This window comes from Tauraco erythrolophus, chromosome 2 (assembly GCF_009769465.1).
Source record: "Tauraco erythrolophus isolate bTauEry1 chromosome 2, bTauEry1.pri, whole genome shotgun sequence".
NCBI classification, from domain to species: Eukaryota; Metazoa; Chordata; class Aves; order Musophagiformes; family Musophagidae; genus Tauraco; species Tauraco erythrolophus.
Window position 1 is genome coordinate 113,025,992 of NC_141466.1, and position 16,790 is coordinate 113,042,781.

The 16,790-nt window shown below is 44.8% G+C and overlaps 1 protein-coding gene across 1 annotated transcript; it reads left to right on the forward strand.

The window, feature by feature from the left end:
* Nucleotides 1-1,167: 1,167 nt before the first annotated feature.
* SRP9 (signal recognition particle 9) lies at nt 1,168-7,023 on the forward strand. Its single transcript, XM_086631755.1, has 3 exons — nt 1,168-1,275; nt 4,002-4,070; nt 6,160-7,023. Exons 1-3 carry the CDS (start codon nt 1,204-1,206, stop codon nt 6,277-6,279), a joined length of 261 nt encoding a protein of 86 aa, XP_086487881.1. The 5' UTR covers nt 1,168-1,203; the 3' UTR covers nt 6,280-7,023.
* Nucleotides 7,024-16,790: the final 9,767 nt, after the last annotated feature.

Below are 16,790 nucleotides of genomic sequence, written 5' to 3' on the forward strand. Positions count from 1 at the left end.
CAGTAAAATGAACCTAAAGTTGTGAGTCATTATCAGGAGCTTCTGGGTTTTCAGTGTGTCCCCATGAAATAGAGGACTCCAATTTTCATGTGTTTATTGTAATCGCAGCAGTTACACAAGCCGTGTAAAACAGTCAAGAGCTTAGCACTGTGACTGGCTACCACTATTTGTGCAATTAAGGAACAAAAATAACAGGTCACTAAAGCAAATGGGATTTTAAAATGTAACAGGAAAAATCTGGGATTTTTCTCCTCTCTCATTTCTCTTTTGAAATTAATTTTTAGTCAGTTGGATGCAAATGCTTTACATGCATATATATAGAGATATTTGTAAAGCAGGGTTCCTCAATATCTGCATAATTTGCTAAGTTTCAGCCTCTTTCAGACACCCGTAGCTTTACCTCCAGCGCCAAGCCCAGCCTCAGCACCCTCTGCTCCTAAATATCCTATTTTGTTCAACACGGAGCCAACCTCCTTTTTAACAAAGGACCTTCCAGGATGGGAAAACATGGACAAAACGCGGTTGTAAACGCCAGCCGGGCAAACCTCACGCTCACGGCCTGGCCACGGCTGGCCTCCGGCCCTGGCCTCCCCTCCTGCCCGGGCCCTCCCGGCCCGGCCCCTCGCCCCCGGCCGCCACGGCAGCCCCACGCCACAGGCCCTTCGCCCCCCAGCCGGCCCACTCGCGCCCCCAGATCCCCTCGAGGACTCAGACCGGGAGGCTGATGCGGAGACTGCTCGCACCTGGCCTGGCCTCGCCCGGCCCGGCCCCGCAGGTGCCGTCCCCGCGCTCCGCCCAGCCCCAGGCGGACGGGCGACCCCTCTGCCGGCGGACGGGCTCGAACCCGCGACCCTGAGCGGCCCGCCAGCCCGCGGCGCAGCCGCCAATGGGCGCCGTCGCCTCCGCTGGGGGCGGGGAGGCTCGCGCCGGCGTTCCGCCGCGCCTGGCGGGGTCGCTGTAGCAACCGCGTCGCCCGACTGGCTCCCCGCTCTCTGCGCCGCCGCGCGCGCCCTGCGATCAGGGCCCGCCCTCCGCCGGGAGCGGGCCAGAATCTCTGAGTCACGCTCTTCTCGATTGGGTGGCAGTTTCCCGCCGACCAATGGGAGGTGTCGGCTCGCGGTGAGGCAGCGCCCGCCTTCGGCGCCATCTTGCCGGCGGCGGCGCGGGGAGCGGAGCATCGCAGCGCGCCGGGGCGGCCCCGCCATGCCGCACTACCAGGCCTGGGAGGAGTTCACGCGCGCCGCTGAGAAGCTCTACCTCGCCGACCCCATGAAGGTGGGCTGGGGGCCGGGCAGAGGGGTCTCGCAGGCGGGAGGGAGGGGCTGGCGGACGGGCCTCCGCCGCCCGCGGTGGCCCCGGCGACGTATGGCTGTCGGGTGAGGCGGTGGGGGCGGCTTGGCGGCTCTGGCGCCGTCGCTTTGTGTCCTCTGGCCGCCCGGGCAAGCAGGCGGTCCCCTGAGCCCCGGCGGGCCGCCCTCGCCGGGCCGCGGAGCCCGCTGCGGGGCCGGGCGGTGCGGCCTCTCGGGGAGGACGCGTGTCCCGGCCGGGCCGTGGAGCCCGCTGCGGCGTCTCGCAGGGGCTGCAGCTGTGCTGCCCCTGCCGGGAGCACCGCTCTGGAAAGCGGCCGCGGGTTGTGCTTGGCGGGGGAGCCCGGCCGTGAGCCGTCGAAAGGGTTTCTCGAGGTGTGGTTCTGGTGGCCTGCGCGGGGGAGGTGAGAAGCAAGCAGGGAGTGGGGTGTCGCAGCTGACCTTCGTTTTCTGTGAAACAGGAGGAAGTTCTCACTTAACACCTCAGAAACGTACACGGGAGACAGGGTTTCAGGTGTTCTCATCAGCGACAGGTGTGAACCTCGAGAACCCGACGTCAGAGACGTTGCGTTTACTTACATAGTACCTGTGTGTTAGAAACCGGGATTAGGAGTTCTGTTGAATCAACAGCGTATCAAGAATTAGTTTATGTTATGAATTTACAACGTTTAAGACCATGTCATTTGAATTTGTATTTCTGAAAAATTAAAAGAAACCGTTCATTGGCTTTTGCATTGCGTCATTGCCTACAGTGTCACTTCGGACTGGGAGGTGTTTGCTTCCTAAAGAGGAAATTAACTTCTCGGTATATGACTGCTTTTTTGTTTCTGGTAACTTTTTCAGGAGTATGGTTTGTGCAAATGTTAAAAGTAACTTCAGTCTTCAGAAAAAGCATTACAGTTCAGCCAAAAAGCAGCACAAAAGGCAATGGGGAACTCATATACCTGGGAAAACCTCTAGTAAAAAAGGCCTAGTTCCCTTTACCAAAAATAGGGGATGTGGAGAAACCTTCAGAAGTAGTGTTTAGCATCTGCCTTTAATTAGCATAGGTGACCATTTCATATGCAGTTGCTATCTATCTAATGATAATAAAATTGTCCTGTTTTACGTTCTTATGCTCTGTAACATTCAATTAAATTAAAGCATTGGGGAGGGATGTCAGTGCAGCCAGGAGTTGCTCTTCCCCTTTTCTTAAGGGGCCTCCAAAGACAATCTGTTCCCCTCCATGGCAATAAACTTGTCTGTTTACAAAGGAGTTTATATAAACCCCAGAGTCACAGCACAAGTACCCTCTTTTTAATTTGTCAAACAACTAGCCTGAAGAGCTGTTGTATGTAATGTGGCTCCTCAGGAAACTGAAGGACAAGCAAGAATTGTGGGAGATGACTGTGCGTTCTTAGTGGGCTGGTGAGGCTAGGCAGTGAGTGGTCTCGCCTTTTGCGGGAGCAAGTTATCTATCTAGTCTGTGCCTGCTGCTTGTGGCAGCCTCTTCTTGTACTTTTGGGCCTGCTCAGTGGAGCTTTGTGATGTTACATGGCTGTTGTGGTGGGAAGATGGCACTTTGTTAAACAGGGAGGACAAATCTGTCAACGAGATCCATCTCGGAGCTGGAATTTCAAAATATATTTTGTAGTCAAGGAGGCTGTTGACCATTAGCACAGGTTGCTCTGTACAACAAAGATGTGTTTATAGTGCGAGTTCACAATGTTCTCCTAAAGGACACTTTGCTTTGTTTCTAGTTACTGATGCTAGCTGAGGCTGGAAACAATAGATACAAAGTCTGCGTGGCCAGTTCTGTATTCAGGAGGAAGCGTTTAATGCTCAGTTGGTTACTGAGGATGTTGATTTTATCAGCATGGCTTTGAGAACTTTGGTGATTTGAGAGTCCGGAGGGACTGTGGGCAGGCTGAGGCTCAGGACAGGTGACTACAGGAGTAACTGTTCTAGTGAGAAGTTGAATGCTTGCTCCCAGACTTTGAATTTAGCCTTACTGAGTCTTGAAAGCGATTTAATTAGAAAGAACTCTCTGCAGTCCTTGGATTTTTAATTACTCTAAAAGTGTTATTCTGTCTCTTCCCTTTCCATTTGCAAAAACATCAGAACACTTCAAATCTGTCTGCTGGCTGCACTGCAGCTATTGAAATAACTCTAGTGACTGGAAATATAATTTTTTTTAGGTAATAGTTTAGGTACTGCAGAAGAAACACTGGTAATGTTAAGCTTACCCCGCTCAGTTAATCCCTTTCAAGTCTCCTTCTAGAATTGATGGGGTTTTTTTAAGTGTTTCAAGTTTACAAACACAAGCTTCCAGTTAGTTTTTCTGAAGTGTGATATATGGTGAGGGGGTGTCTTGTGTTGTCATGACTCTCATAGTTTATCTTACCTGTCACTGAGGTCTCTGCAGCTGTCATTGCTGTATTTACAGTGGTTTTGAACATGCCCAATGTTAAGCTTCCTGTTGCTGCTAGAATACCAGTTTAACGTGTCAGGCAGGTAAATGTGGTCGTTCGACTTCCACACCATCCTGGCTGTAGGATTAGTGGCCAGCAGAGCTGAGGACCACCACAGAGGTGGTGAAAATGTGTAGCAGTACATAATAATAAAAGGTGGTCTGAATTTGGGCAGACTTCCTTCAGATATGTTCTGAGAACCGTTAGCTGTAGATGTTAATTCTTAAAATGTTTGTCATTTCAGGTGCGGGTTGTTCTCAAATATCGACATTGTGATGGGAACCTCTGTATCAAAGTAACAGATGATGTAGCTGTAAGTATGGAACACGTTTTCCTTTCGGAGCTTATTGTACCTCATGAACTTGCATTTTGCTGTCAGTCAACTTGGGAGCTTCTAACCATTGCCTTGAGAGTGTCTGACAGTTTTCTGAAAAACTTGTTGTGCTCGGCCTTCCCTAGTTGCTGTGTCTGTGGTTGACATTGACCTGTGGTTCAACTCTGCGCAGTCCAGGAAAAGCTCTAATGCTTCAGCGTTCTTTATGGGTGTCAACATAATTGTTTCAGGATTCTGTGAAAACAAGGAAAATGAGCGCTACAAAAATCTGGCACCCTCCCTCTGTCTGGAAAATGCTTCATGGAACAACATTGGTAGCTTCTGCTGAAGCGTTTCAGGAGCATCTTTTAACAGATGTGTTTACTAGTGTGAGTGTGGTATTTCTTACTTAGAGTGGCGACAGCTTCCAACCGTAGGTTAAGCTCCTCCTTTGTGGTTATGAGACAGTGGAGTGATTATGAGACCGAATGACAAGATTCACTTGCGGATCCCGTTTTCTGAAATACTGTGTCAGTTAGGCATTCGGTAAAAACCACAGAATGTACACACAACAGGGAATTCTGTAGTGTTCTTCCAAGGGTTGCTGCACAAAGGGGTGGGGCAGCTGCCCTTACTGGTTGCCCTTCTCAGTAGTCTGGGAGGGTGCTTGGAAGTGTGGGAGGGGTTAGGATGTGAGAAGATGGGCAGCAGGTAGAAATGCACCAGCATGCATCAGTGTGTGCACGCTGATGTGCGTGCCAGCGACAGGTTCTGGGTGCTGGTGATGTTATAGCCACGTTGTTGTTGTTCTCTAGTCCAGAGTAAGCAACAATAGTCTGCCCTTCTCTTATCTTCAGACTTGGGGAAAAAATCGGATTTCTTCTTTCTAGGAAAAGTAGTCTGGTGTTTCCAGTAACTGGGAGAGGTGTGGAACTCCAGTAATGACACTTTTTCATAGGATAATGAGGTTTAATGTGGGTAAAATGTTGAGTATGGGGCACTGGAAAGAGGAGGAAGAGAGGGCAATTCAGTTGAAATCTTCCGTAGGGGATGTTAGAGTCAGGTGATTTATGGATGTGAACTCTTTTCAGTTATAGGCCTTCTTACTTGCTTCCAGTCCTGGAAAGCTGTTACAACAGTGGGGGGCAGGAGATTGGTTGCATTTGGGGTTTTGGTGATTGTTTTGTTGTTGTTTTGTTTTGTTTTTTTTTCCTAAAGGCAGGAAGGGAAGTTTTCCTTGATGCTCAATCTGTAGAAATAATATAGCTGAAGGAAAAAATAAACCGTTTTCTACTGTTTGTCTCAAAATTAAAATAGGAATTAAATGCTGGCGAGAGCTGCTGTGTTGACAGCATTGAAGAATGGAGCATTCTGGGTTTTTTCATTGTTAAATCAGCCTGGGTCATCGTATTCGTGGTGTACAGGCGTAAGGAATTACTTAGTCTGCAAAAGAAAAACCTAAGCAGTCTTTCTGTGATAAGTCGCTGGCATATTACTCTTGTTCCTTTTGCATTTACAGGCTTGTCACATGAAGGAGTTCCTTTTTATCCTAATCAGATGCTGTGTTCCTTATTTAGGATTGTCTTAGAAACAGATTTGGCTTGGGAGAAAGGATCCCCTTCAGTGGGAAATACTGAACTGATTTTATGTCACTGGCAGTTGAACATTAAGGACTGTGAAAGGCAAAATAAACTTACTTTCCTATTTTCTATATTCTGAAACTAATTTCAGGTTTAAAATCTGGTTCTGTTTTCAGACATCACAAACAGGAGTGTCCTTAAAGGCAGCTTTAAACCCCAAGTTTTAGCACCTTTTTGAGAGAGAAGAAACTAGGATAAATCATGAGTTTCCCTGTTGTCAAAATGGAAGGCATCAGCCTTTTAGAGAAACTTAAATGCACACACAGATGTGTGTGTATTTTAAAACAGGGTAGATCTATGTTGGTGATGCCTCATGGTAACAACATGCCAGAAATGAATGTTTAAGTGCTTTCCTTGTTTTGTATGTTCCAAGCACAAATTTGTTGCAAGTATAAACAGGATAAAAACAGTTCAAGTGAAATCTGACATGAAGCAACTTTCTCTTCCAGTGTTTGCTGTATAGAACAGACCAGGCGCAAGACGTAAAGAAGATCGAGAAGTTCCACAGTCAGTTAATGCGACTCATGGTGGCTAAGGAATCCCGCAGTGCTGCCATGGAAACAGACTGAATTGCTGAAAATAAAATGAGTGCTCCGGTCGTATTTCACTGGAAGAAAATATCTCTTGGATTTGAACGCATACTGGGACAGGAGATGCTTTTGTGGACTGAAGTGGACTGATCACAAGTCTGAAGCATTTTTTCCATCCCCCAGACTCCACTTTGGAAAGCTAGGAAAATAAATGCTTTCAATTGAAAGCTTATATTTATTTTTGGGAATTGAACAAGAAACTATTCTTACACATTAGGTATGCTAAGAAGACAATTAAATATTTTAAATCTACAGTACTTTAATCTGAATCTGGTGAGCTGCAAGTATATTTCTGGAAAGTTACTATAAAACATCATACGGATTTCATTGTGTTCATACCTTATGCTGGTGTATTCTCACAGTGAGAAGGTTTATTAACCTGACTAATACTGTAGCATGGTGTCTGGATCTAATAATATTTAATTAAATGATGTACATCAGTGAGATTTAGAAGGATGGATGTTTTCTGAACTGCGATGTTAAAATTGCCAATTTGTATTAGCACTGTCACTAGCAAGATTTTAGCTTTTAGTATTGATCTTGGTCATAAGCTGTGCAACGTTATCTGTGATGCAGTTTGTAGAACTGTTATATTGGCTAAATAATTAAACTTCTGTATTTTAAAAATTAAAGTAAAACTTTGCGTGAATATTGCTAGAGATCAGTAAGAAACTGGGAGTTTCTGCTTATGCAAATACTGTTATTAAAAAAATAGTGGCTTTTTTTCCTGTACTTGAACTATTTTATACTAGCAGGGGATCTTTTCCCATCTTTGCTACAGACAGAATTGAAGTATATCAGCAAGACAAATTCTAGCAGCTCTTACCTATTATGTTAATAGAAAAAGTGCAGCCAAACACTATCCAGATTCCTTATTTTAGCAATTGCTAACTGCGTTTTCAGATGTTACATGTGGCTGATGGATGTCAGCCAACTGAATAAATGGATGAAAACCAGCTTAATAAATACTTAAATACCACTGTCAAAAATAGACCAATGCTCCTGTGGCTTAGACTTGTTTCTCATTGTCACCTCTGGTAGGGTGATGGAAGCTTTAATTGTCTTTTGTAAAGGCTTCTTGCTCAAAAACCCAGCAGCCGAAATTGATACTTGCTTTGACTAGATCTTGCATACTTAAAACTAGATGGATTTTTTTTTAATGTAATTATGCTATTGGTCTAACTAGAATTGTCCAGGACTAATGTTTTGGGTTAAACAAGCCACGAAAGGAAAGCAGAGCCATACAGAGACTTGCCTGTGGTGGCATTTATACAGAACAAAATAATCTACTTACATAGCTACCTGCTGTCACTTACATAAAAATAATTTCGCCTCTTGGAAGCAGTGGAGTTCCCACGTTTGCCAAGGGCTCGGAAAAAACCCAGGCTTGAATATTGCATTAGAGTACCCTTTCAGCTGAACCTACAATGTTGTGTGTTGTTGGAAAACACTGCAGTGCTGTATTCCCAGTGGCTACTTAAATTCTCGACTACAGGAGTGATTGGTACATATATAACATTTTTCTTTTTGTATTGGCTTTTCAAATACAGGTAAACCCAGAGAGAAGGCTAAACTTTGTTCATAGTTAAACTTTAATAAGATACTGTAAGGCTGAAAATTTTCCTTGATGCTCCAAATTATTATCTTGGTATTCGCAATACAGTGTATTAAGTAGTTAAACCATTTTTGTCTAGAAGACTGTTCTGCAGTGTGAATTGTTGCTACAGAAAGTCATACAAGCGAAGATTTAAGCCGTTAAATTGGCAGGTGAAAAGGCTGCAGCTATTTCAGTGTAATTTTTGGACATATCTGCTAAGTTGTTTTGGCATGTAGATGTCTTTTGTGAGTTGAGGTACAGAAAGGCTTGAGTGGTGTTTGCTTGTGCATGGAGGGTAAAAGGAGAGAGAGAGAAGGTGTACCAAGAGGCTGAAAGGCTTAAGCTATGTACTTGAGCAGGTTTTAGAGGGGGGCAATTACCATGCTAAATATTAGAGTAGCAGTTGTGAAGGCAAGGAGGCAGGAAAATGGATTTCCATTTTTCTAAATTTGTAAATTATTTCTGTAAAGCCATAAGGTAATGTTAATGCTACTTTCTTAAGAGCATGTCTTGTTAAGCTTGTTCTCCATATACTTACAGAAAAACTGTGGTGGTTCTCTGCAGTCGTAATACACAAGAATACTGATAAAGCTACTGCTTAAAAAAAGAAAAAAGCTTTTGGAAACTTCTTTAGGAAAAGACAGGTGCTTCTTGGCTTTGTCCTGGGATTTTCAGCAACTTCAATACTGTGTTCATGGGATGGCAGAAAAGCTGTGAACTCAAAGCTCTGCATATTCTTGCTTATGCTTTCATTGAGAGTGTGCATATGTACACCGACCACATTCCTAATAAACTGTCAACGAGTTAGTCCATCCTGTTGCCACCTACTTGAGTGTGTCCAGTGGTACGTGACGAAAATGGCTCAGTATGGCTGCTGCAGCAAAGGGCTGATTGAACGCATTGCACAGGAAGCACCGCGTCTGGCAGCCCAGCTCGTCGGCAAAGGCTTCTGGTCACCAGCTCGGAGTCGGTGCTGCTGACAGGCTGCAAGTGGGCAGCTCAGGAGCAGATCGGCAACCCATGCACTTACAGACAGGTAACCTGTGCAGAGGTGGAATGATATTTTTTTTTAAAAAAAAGGGACATTTTTCCTTGCTATAGCTAATAACTTCATTGCTGCACGTTAGTTATCTTCAGTAATTGCTGTGTTTCACAAGAATAGTTTAATAAAGAATATGGGTCTTGTTATTGTACAAAGAAACTGGATTAGTTTACCCATGGAATTTATTCTGGTTTTGCGGTGTTCTCGCTTCTTGGATTCTCCGAGTGTCTCGGTTTCAGTTCTTCCTTTGTGCACAGCACTTAAGCAGACTTTGTGCCTGAGCTCTCTCTTACGTGCAACTACATCACTTCTGTTTTGCTTTAGGAGTTTTAACCTTGAGCTTCTCTGTATGTAGTTCGTTCTGTAAATGTATTCTGGATTACAGGAAGAGTCTTAAATTATCTGTAGAAGTGAGAATTTTGGTCCCAGGTCTCTGTTTTAGAGGTCCTTATGAAAGAGGCCTTTGTTTCCACTAAAGTCCTGACCTAACGCTTTTAAGAGTGACAGATTTATTTTGGAAAATTGGATCCTTTGGTGCCTGAGTCTGTCAAAATGGGAAATGAAACTGAAGCCAAGCAGGTGCTTTTAAAAATGTTTTAAACTGTCAAAATAATTATATTTCATTATAAAGAAATACATAGTTGCCCAGAATAAAAGTGGGTAATATTCAACGTTTTGCTGTAATAAATATGAAGAAACCCTGGCTTCTGCCGGATGCTGTCAGTAAGACTGGGATGGTCACTTATTACCACAGGTTGGTCTTAAAGGATTGTGTCATCTGAAAGGTGCATTAACCTTCTTGCTGGGGCAGAACAAACCCTCTCACTTCATTCATCTTCAGTAAGGATGGTAACACGTTGTCCCCCAGTGCACCTGTGCTTTTTTCACTTCTGTTCCCAGCTTCGGGGAAGATAAAATTATGACACAGAAATGATACTGTAACCACGTTTTAAATTAAGTTTGAGATCTAAAGTGGAAAAATGAATATATAGCAAATAGGTGTGTGTTTTCTGAATAACTTATCTGGACTGCAGGTTCTGCACAAGTCCAGTTTCCTTCAAGAGTCTGAGCATTAGTGCGTGATCCTGAGGAGTAGGAGCTTGGCTGAAAAGAATGTTGTTCTTTGTATAATGGTCTGTGCTGAGGTAACTTTATAATTGACTGAGATATGCTTGACCAAAGCAGCTTTGTTTAAGGAGTCTTCTTGTGAAGATCCTTTAAGAAAACTATCTACTAACTTTTTTTTTTTTAAAGGACACTAGTTGATGAAGAACTGAATCTAGTTTCTGCTTCAGTTAATAGTGATTTGCTTTTCAAGACACAGGGGTGTCTGTTCTGAAAAGCTGATACCACTTTAAAGGCAGATGCTGCATGACTCAAGATAACTTTATAGATTGTATCTCTTACAAAGGCTTTGAGAGTTCAAGGACTGGTATTTAAGTACGGGCAAGAGCAGAATTGTCTTTGTTGCTGGGCATGATGTAAAAACATGCCTTTCATCTCTTGCTACTTCTACACTAAGTAGACTCTTGAGACTGGCTTCCAGATAAACCTCCCCACCTTTATGCTGGGCTGAATTATCTCTGGAATTACTACGTGCTGAAGGCAGATATGGGCTTTTCAGCCTGTGGAAATGTTATTTTTGAGATGAGAATGATGCCGCAGTATTTTAGAAGCAGAGTAGTTACTCAGCAGAATACAAAGCATGGTGGTTTGCCAACCCCAGCTTATTATGCAAGTTTGTGTAGGTCCTGCAACTGTTCTATCAGACTAACGACTCTCAGGAGAATGTGGTCTTAAACTGGACCACGTAAAACTGAAGTCTGTGGGAGCTGAGTGGATAAAAACATGGTCACAGTGGGATAGTTAACTGCCTTCCTGCAAGGACAGGCCCTGTTGTTGAACGAAGTCTCTGTTTCTAATGAAGGTACGCGCTCATTTTCTTACGCTGTGCCAAAGTCAGTTACAGGTGTGCGTTCTCGGAGTCCTGTGATGGGAACACAATTACTTTCTGCCATTCTACAAACATCTGAAGTTATGAGTGACTGTGGTGGGTTGACCCTGGCTGGACACCAGGCGCCCACCAAAGCTGCTCTATTGCTCCCCTCCTCAGCTGGACAGGGGAGAGAAATTACAAGGAAAAGCTTGTGGGTTGAGATACGGACAGGGCAAGATCACTCACTATTACTGTTACAGGCAAAACAGACTTGACTTGGGGAAATCAGTTTAATTGGTTACCAATCAAATCAGAGTATGGTAATGAGAAAATAAAAACAGATCTTAAAACACCTCCCCTCCACCCCTCCCTTCTTCCTGGGCTCAACTTTACTCCTGATTTTCTCTACCTCCTCTCCCAAGTGGCACAGTGGGACACAGGGAATGGGGATTGCAGTCAGTTCAATACATGTTTCTGCTGCTCCTTCCTCCTCAGGGTGAGGACTCTTTACACTCTTCCTTTGCTCCAACATGGGGTCTCTCCTGCAGGAGACAGTTCTCCATGCACTTCTCCAACCTGAGTCCTTCCCAGGGGCTCTAGTTCTTCATTAACTGCTCCAGTGTGGGGCCTTTCCACTGGTGCAGTCCTTCAGGAACAGGCTGCTCCAGCGTGGGTCTCCTGTGGAGTCAGAAGTCCTACCAGCAAACCTGCTCCAGTGTGGGCTTCTCTCTGTGTGGGTCCACAGGTCCTGCCAGGAGCCTGCTCCAGCACAAGCTTTCCATAGGGTCCAGCCTCCCTCAGGCATCCACCTGCTCTAGTGTGGGGTCCTCCATGGGCTGCAGGTGGGTCTCTGCTCCACCATGGACTTCCATGGGCTGCAGGGACACAGCCTGCCTCACCGTGGTCTTCACCACGGGCTTCAGGGGAATCTCTGCTCCAGCACCTGAAGCACCTCCTGGCCCTTCTTTACTGACCTTGGTGTCTGCAGTCCTTTCTCACACATTCTCACTCCTCTCTCCCAGCTGCAATTGCACAGTGGGTTGGGTTTTTTTCCACTTCTTAAATATGTTATCACAGAGGTGCTACCACCACTGCTGATGGGCTCGGCCTTGGCCAGTGGTGGGTTTGCCTTGGAGCTGTTTGGCACTGGCTCTATCAGACACAGGGAAAGCTTCTAGCAGCTTCTCACAGAAGCCACCCCTGCAGCCCCCTCACTACCAAAATCTTGCCACGCAAACCAAACACAGTGCCATCTCCGAGTGCTCTTACTTGAAAATGCCCAGTCTTCTAGTGAGAACCAGTGTGCTCAACCCGTTAGTACTCTCCATACAGGCAGTTCCTAGGTGTTGCAAATGTTGATATTACAAAACTAAAAGTACAGTGTTCCTCTTAAACTGTAGTGTTGGTATTTATGAAAGTGTTTTCTATTTAAATCAAGACCAGCTCTGAGGATATTTTGCTTTGTTTTCATAGCAAGTTTTGATTTTTGTGCTCACATTCTTCTGTCCCTGTTTTCGTGGTGATTCTTAGTAATTTTGTTAAAACATCCGTCGTATTGAGAGATCTGGGAGAGATTGGGATTTTTTTTTATTTCCTTTGAAGTTGTGTTTGCACATTGGGTTCATTTCTTTGTCTAGAAGAAGTGGTGTCTGTTCATAACAGGACTAATCTGCATTGTTCGCCTAAGCAGAATCTTCGGAGTATAGGCATGTGTTTACAGCAAGATTTCAAAGACTGGTTCCTTGGAGAAGGGGCTGAGTTTTCTGGACACCTACTGAATGGCTTTGCTGGCTGATAGTGAACAAATGAGAATTTGCTGCTCGCATTAGCCAGTGAAAATATCTGTTTTAACTGGATTGCTCATGCATGTAAATACAGCCATCCATAATACAGTTCTGCTATCCTGTGGCTAAAAGATGAAAGGCTTGCCTCAGGGCACTGACAAAGGAGCTCCAGCAAACCCTGCGTGGCTTAAAGATGTTACTTCCCAAAGGCATCCGCTCCTTTAAGGAGTCAGCAGGCGAGAGGATGAACTTAATGCCTCAGACATGTCCGTGTGAAAGTCGATGTCTTACTTTAAATTGCCATAAAAAATGCCTTTTAAATTTGGGGGCAAGAGGGAAGCTGACCTTTTCGGTGAGTGATTGATGGTTGGGGTTTTTTTAATTTATTTTTTTTTAAGCACATTTGCTGCGGCAGTGCTACTGTATAGCTGAGGGTGGTAACCAAAGAAATAAACAAAATTCACCAGGGACTGTTTGGTTGTGCCCAGAGGCAAACCTTCTCTGTGTTGGTCAGAGCAGACCCGCATAACGTGACTATATTTAAACGTGCAAATAACCAACTATGTTTTTAACAGAGCAAACAGCTGCTTTGCAAAGAGCTTCTTAACCACTGTAGCAGTATTCCCTGTTGATCATGGAATGGTTTGGGTTGGAATGGACCTTAAAGACCACCTAGTTTCAACCCCCCTGCCATGGACAGGAACACCCTCCACTACATCAGGTTGCTTAAAGCCTCATCCAACCTGGCCTTGAACACTTCCAGGGATGGGGCAGCCACAACTTCTCTGGGCAACCAGTGGCAGGTTCCAGTGCCTCACCACCCTCAGAGGGAAGAGTTTCTTCCTTAGATCTAATTGAAATCTACCCTCTTTTAATTTCAAGTCATTGTCCCTTGCAAAAAGTCCCTCTCCAGCTTTCCTGTAGGCTCCCTTTAAGTACTGGAAGGCTGCTATAAGATCACCCGGAGCCTTCTCGTCTCCAGGCTGAACAGCCCCAACTCTCTCAGCCTGTCTTCATAGCAGAGGTGCTCCAGCCCTCGGATCATCTTCGTGGCCCTCCTCTGGACTCACTCCAGCAGCTCTATGTCCTTCTTGTGCTGGGGACTCCAGAGCTGAACGCAGTATTCCAGGTGGAGTCTCACGAGAGCAGAGTAGAGGGGCAGAATCACCTCCCTCGACCCGCTGGCCACGCTTCTTTGGATGCAGCCCAGGACACGGTTGGCTTTCTGGGCTGCCAGCGCACATTGCCGGCTCATGTTGAGCTTCTCATCCACCATCATTTCCAAGCCCTTTTCCTCAGGGCTGCTCTCAATCCATTCTCCACGCAGCCTGTACTTGTGCTTGAGATTGCCTGTGCAAAGACTGGTATTCCACACTAGCCTTAGTCAATATAACAGCTGGCTGCTGATCCCTTTTGCCTCTGTTGCACCAATTCTAGTGTGCATCAGAGCCTCACCTGGACCACTTCAATCTAGCAGTGCGTCAGAAAACTCCTTAATGTTTTGGAGAGCTGCTGGTTTGTTGTTCTGTCTGGTTAGTGTGCTGAGATGGCTTCACAAAAGGTCATCTGAGTGCTACGGGGGTTGAAATGGAGGGGCTGAGAGCTCCCAGGAGGGGTGAAGAGACCAATGGGAGCAGTTAGATTGGCTTAGACTGCCATGGAACCACAGCCTAAACAACTTGCACTTTGTAATTTCCAACTTGCTTGTAAAAACCTTCTGTCTGTCTCATTACATGCTCTGTAATGTACATGCCACACAATATTTACCAAAAAACTAGCTATGTCTGAATTTGTTTCTGTATCGTTCTAGTTCACGTGGATGGTACTGTGTGTGAAACCCACGACTGTAGATGATTCTCTTCCTACAGCCCTGTAACACTCTGGTAGCCTCTCAAATGGAGTAACCAGAACTGAACACACGACACAAGGTGAAGATTGTATCCTGGATTTATAGAACTGTCTTTTAATTCTTAATATTCCCAAGTTGCTGATGTTGGGGTGGGGTTTCAGACGGGATCAGCATGTTGAAAGGTGTATGTGACTGCAATTGTAACTGTTCAGTGTGCGCCAGCTCCGAATCAATAAATTCTTAAGGTGCCTCCAGAACACATCCAGGTGGCCAACCCTTGAAATGTCTGCAAATACTGAAATACCTACTGGATATGATCTTACTGGTGATGAGAATGGACTGTTTTGATTTCAGGATCTGAGAAGAGTGTTTTTCTTCCTCGTTCTTTTGACTTCTGTATTAAGCTTCCTTCTTTTCTGACTCTTAATTCCTTTTTTTTTAATTTCTTTTAAAGTTATTCTTTCTCTTTAGATCTTTTAGATGTGTTCCACTTATTTTCTGCTATATAGTTGATCGTGGTGACTTTTTGGTTGGCTTGGGAGAAGAGGACTCTTACACAGTTGCATCTTTACTTTCTTCTGCTCGTGGGTGTTACAGAGGATTTCGTTCTCAAATCTGAGCTTCAGTAAAGGGAGATTCTGCATTGTCATACTTGCAAAGAGTACGTGTGTAGGTGTCACAGAAGCATTAGTAATAAACTGCATGACCAACTTCCTTATCCAATGTTTTTTCTGGATACCAGAAAGAGCATTTAGGTTTTGCGAATGAGAAGATCCTTCAGCTCAAACTCTGTGTTGGAGTACATACCTAGACTGCTGCAATTCATTTACTTTCCTGTAACACAAATTGCATACTACTTGACATTATTTTATTTGGCTGATGACTGTCTACCAGTCTACAACTCATAATAATTAGATATCAGCAATTTTCTATAATAATTTGTCTTCAATATCTGTAAGATAAAAACTGTTCTCCAACCACATCTGTTGTGTCAGTTTCTCTGTGCTTATGTGATTCTTTATCAAGAACTCCCTGCAGTTTCCCTCACAGCCCTGTAAGTTTCTATCATGGCCATATCTTCCCCTTGATTTCTGTTTGCTGTAACAAACACCAGCTGCTTTAAAGGTGGATATAATGCTATGTAATGCTTCTCGACCTCAGCTGGAGACTGTAAAGCAAAAATAACTTTAAGGAATGCCGGACCATGGAGTCGCTCATGTTTTCACTTGTTTGTTCACTTTAGTGGTATTTGCATCTCTGTATTTCCCTTTGATAGGCTGTGAGAGTTGTACAAATTTCACAAGAACAGCCAAAACATTTGCAGTTAGGAGGAATGCATGTAAAGATCTAAGCTTGATGTAATCTTCCTCTGTTCTATTTTTGATGTAGCTTCTTATAGAATCATAGAATGGTTAGGGTCGGAAGGGACCTCAAAGATCATCTAGTTCCAACCCCCCTGCCATGGACAGGGACACCTTCCACTACACCAGGTTGCTCAAAGCCTCATCCAGCCTGGCCTTGAACACTTGCAGGGATGTGGCATCTACAACTTCTCTAGGCAACCTGTTCCAGTGCCTCACCACCCTGAGTGAAGAATTTCTTCCTTATATCTAATCTAAATCTCCCCTCTTTCAGTTTAAAGCCATTGCCCTGTGTCCTATCACTACACGCCCTTGCAAAAAGTCCCTCTCCAGCTTTCCTGTAGGCCCCCTTTAGGTACTGGAAGGCTGCTATAAGATCACCCCGGAGCCTCCTCTTCTCTGGGCTGAACAACCCCAACTCTCTCAGCCCGTCTTCATAGGAGAGGTGCTCCAGCCCTTGGATCATCTTCGTGGCCCTCTTCTGGACCCGCTCCAGCAGCTCCATGTCCTTCTTGTGCTGGGGACTCCAGAGCTGAATGCAGTATTCTTTGCTCATTACCGTTTGCTACTGCCATAGGGCTTGAGAGTCCCACTCATGAACCAGAAGCATCATATGCTTATTACTGTTAAAGCACAGAAAAATCAAGCACAGGAAGATACACACATACGTAAGAGTGATATCTCCATGGCAGGAACTTACAACTACCCTGTCTGCTTCAAGAAAGGAAGAACTGGAAGGCATTAAGAAGGTAACAGAGTGCCTTCCTGGCTGACTGAAGACACCTGTTTTAAGAACATGGGACAGCCTGCATAAAGTATGACACTACTTCTTTAACAAGTTATAGAGGCTGGAGTTACAGGCTCACTAGTGATTGGAGTTGGCATTTTTATAACAAATAGGGGATAGAAGAAATGTAATTT

Bases quoted from the DNA above. Each gene is read 5' to 3' on its own strand.
- SRP9 (XM_086631755.1), top strand. From the start codon at position 1,204: ATGCCGCACTACCAGGCCTGGGAGGAGTTCACGCGCGCCGCTGAGAAG. The intron at 1,276-4,001 runs GTGGGCTGGGGG...TTGTCATTTCAG, and splicing joins ACCTCGCCGACCCCATGAAG to GTGCGGGTTGTTCTCAAATA. The intron at 4,071-6,159 runs GTAAGTATGGAA...TTTCTCTTCCAG, and splicing joins AAGTAACAGATGATGTAGCT to TGTTTGCTGTATAGAACAGA.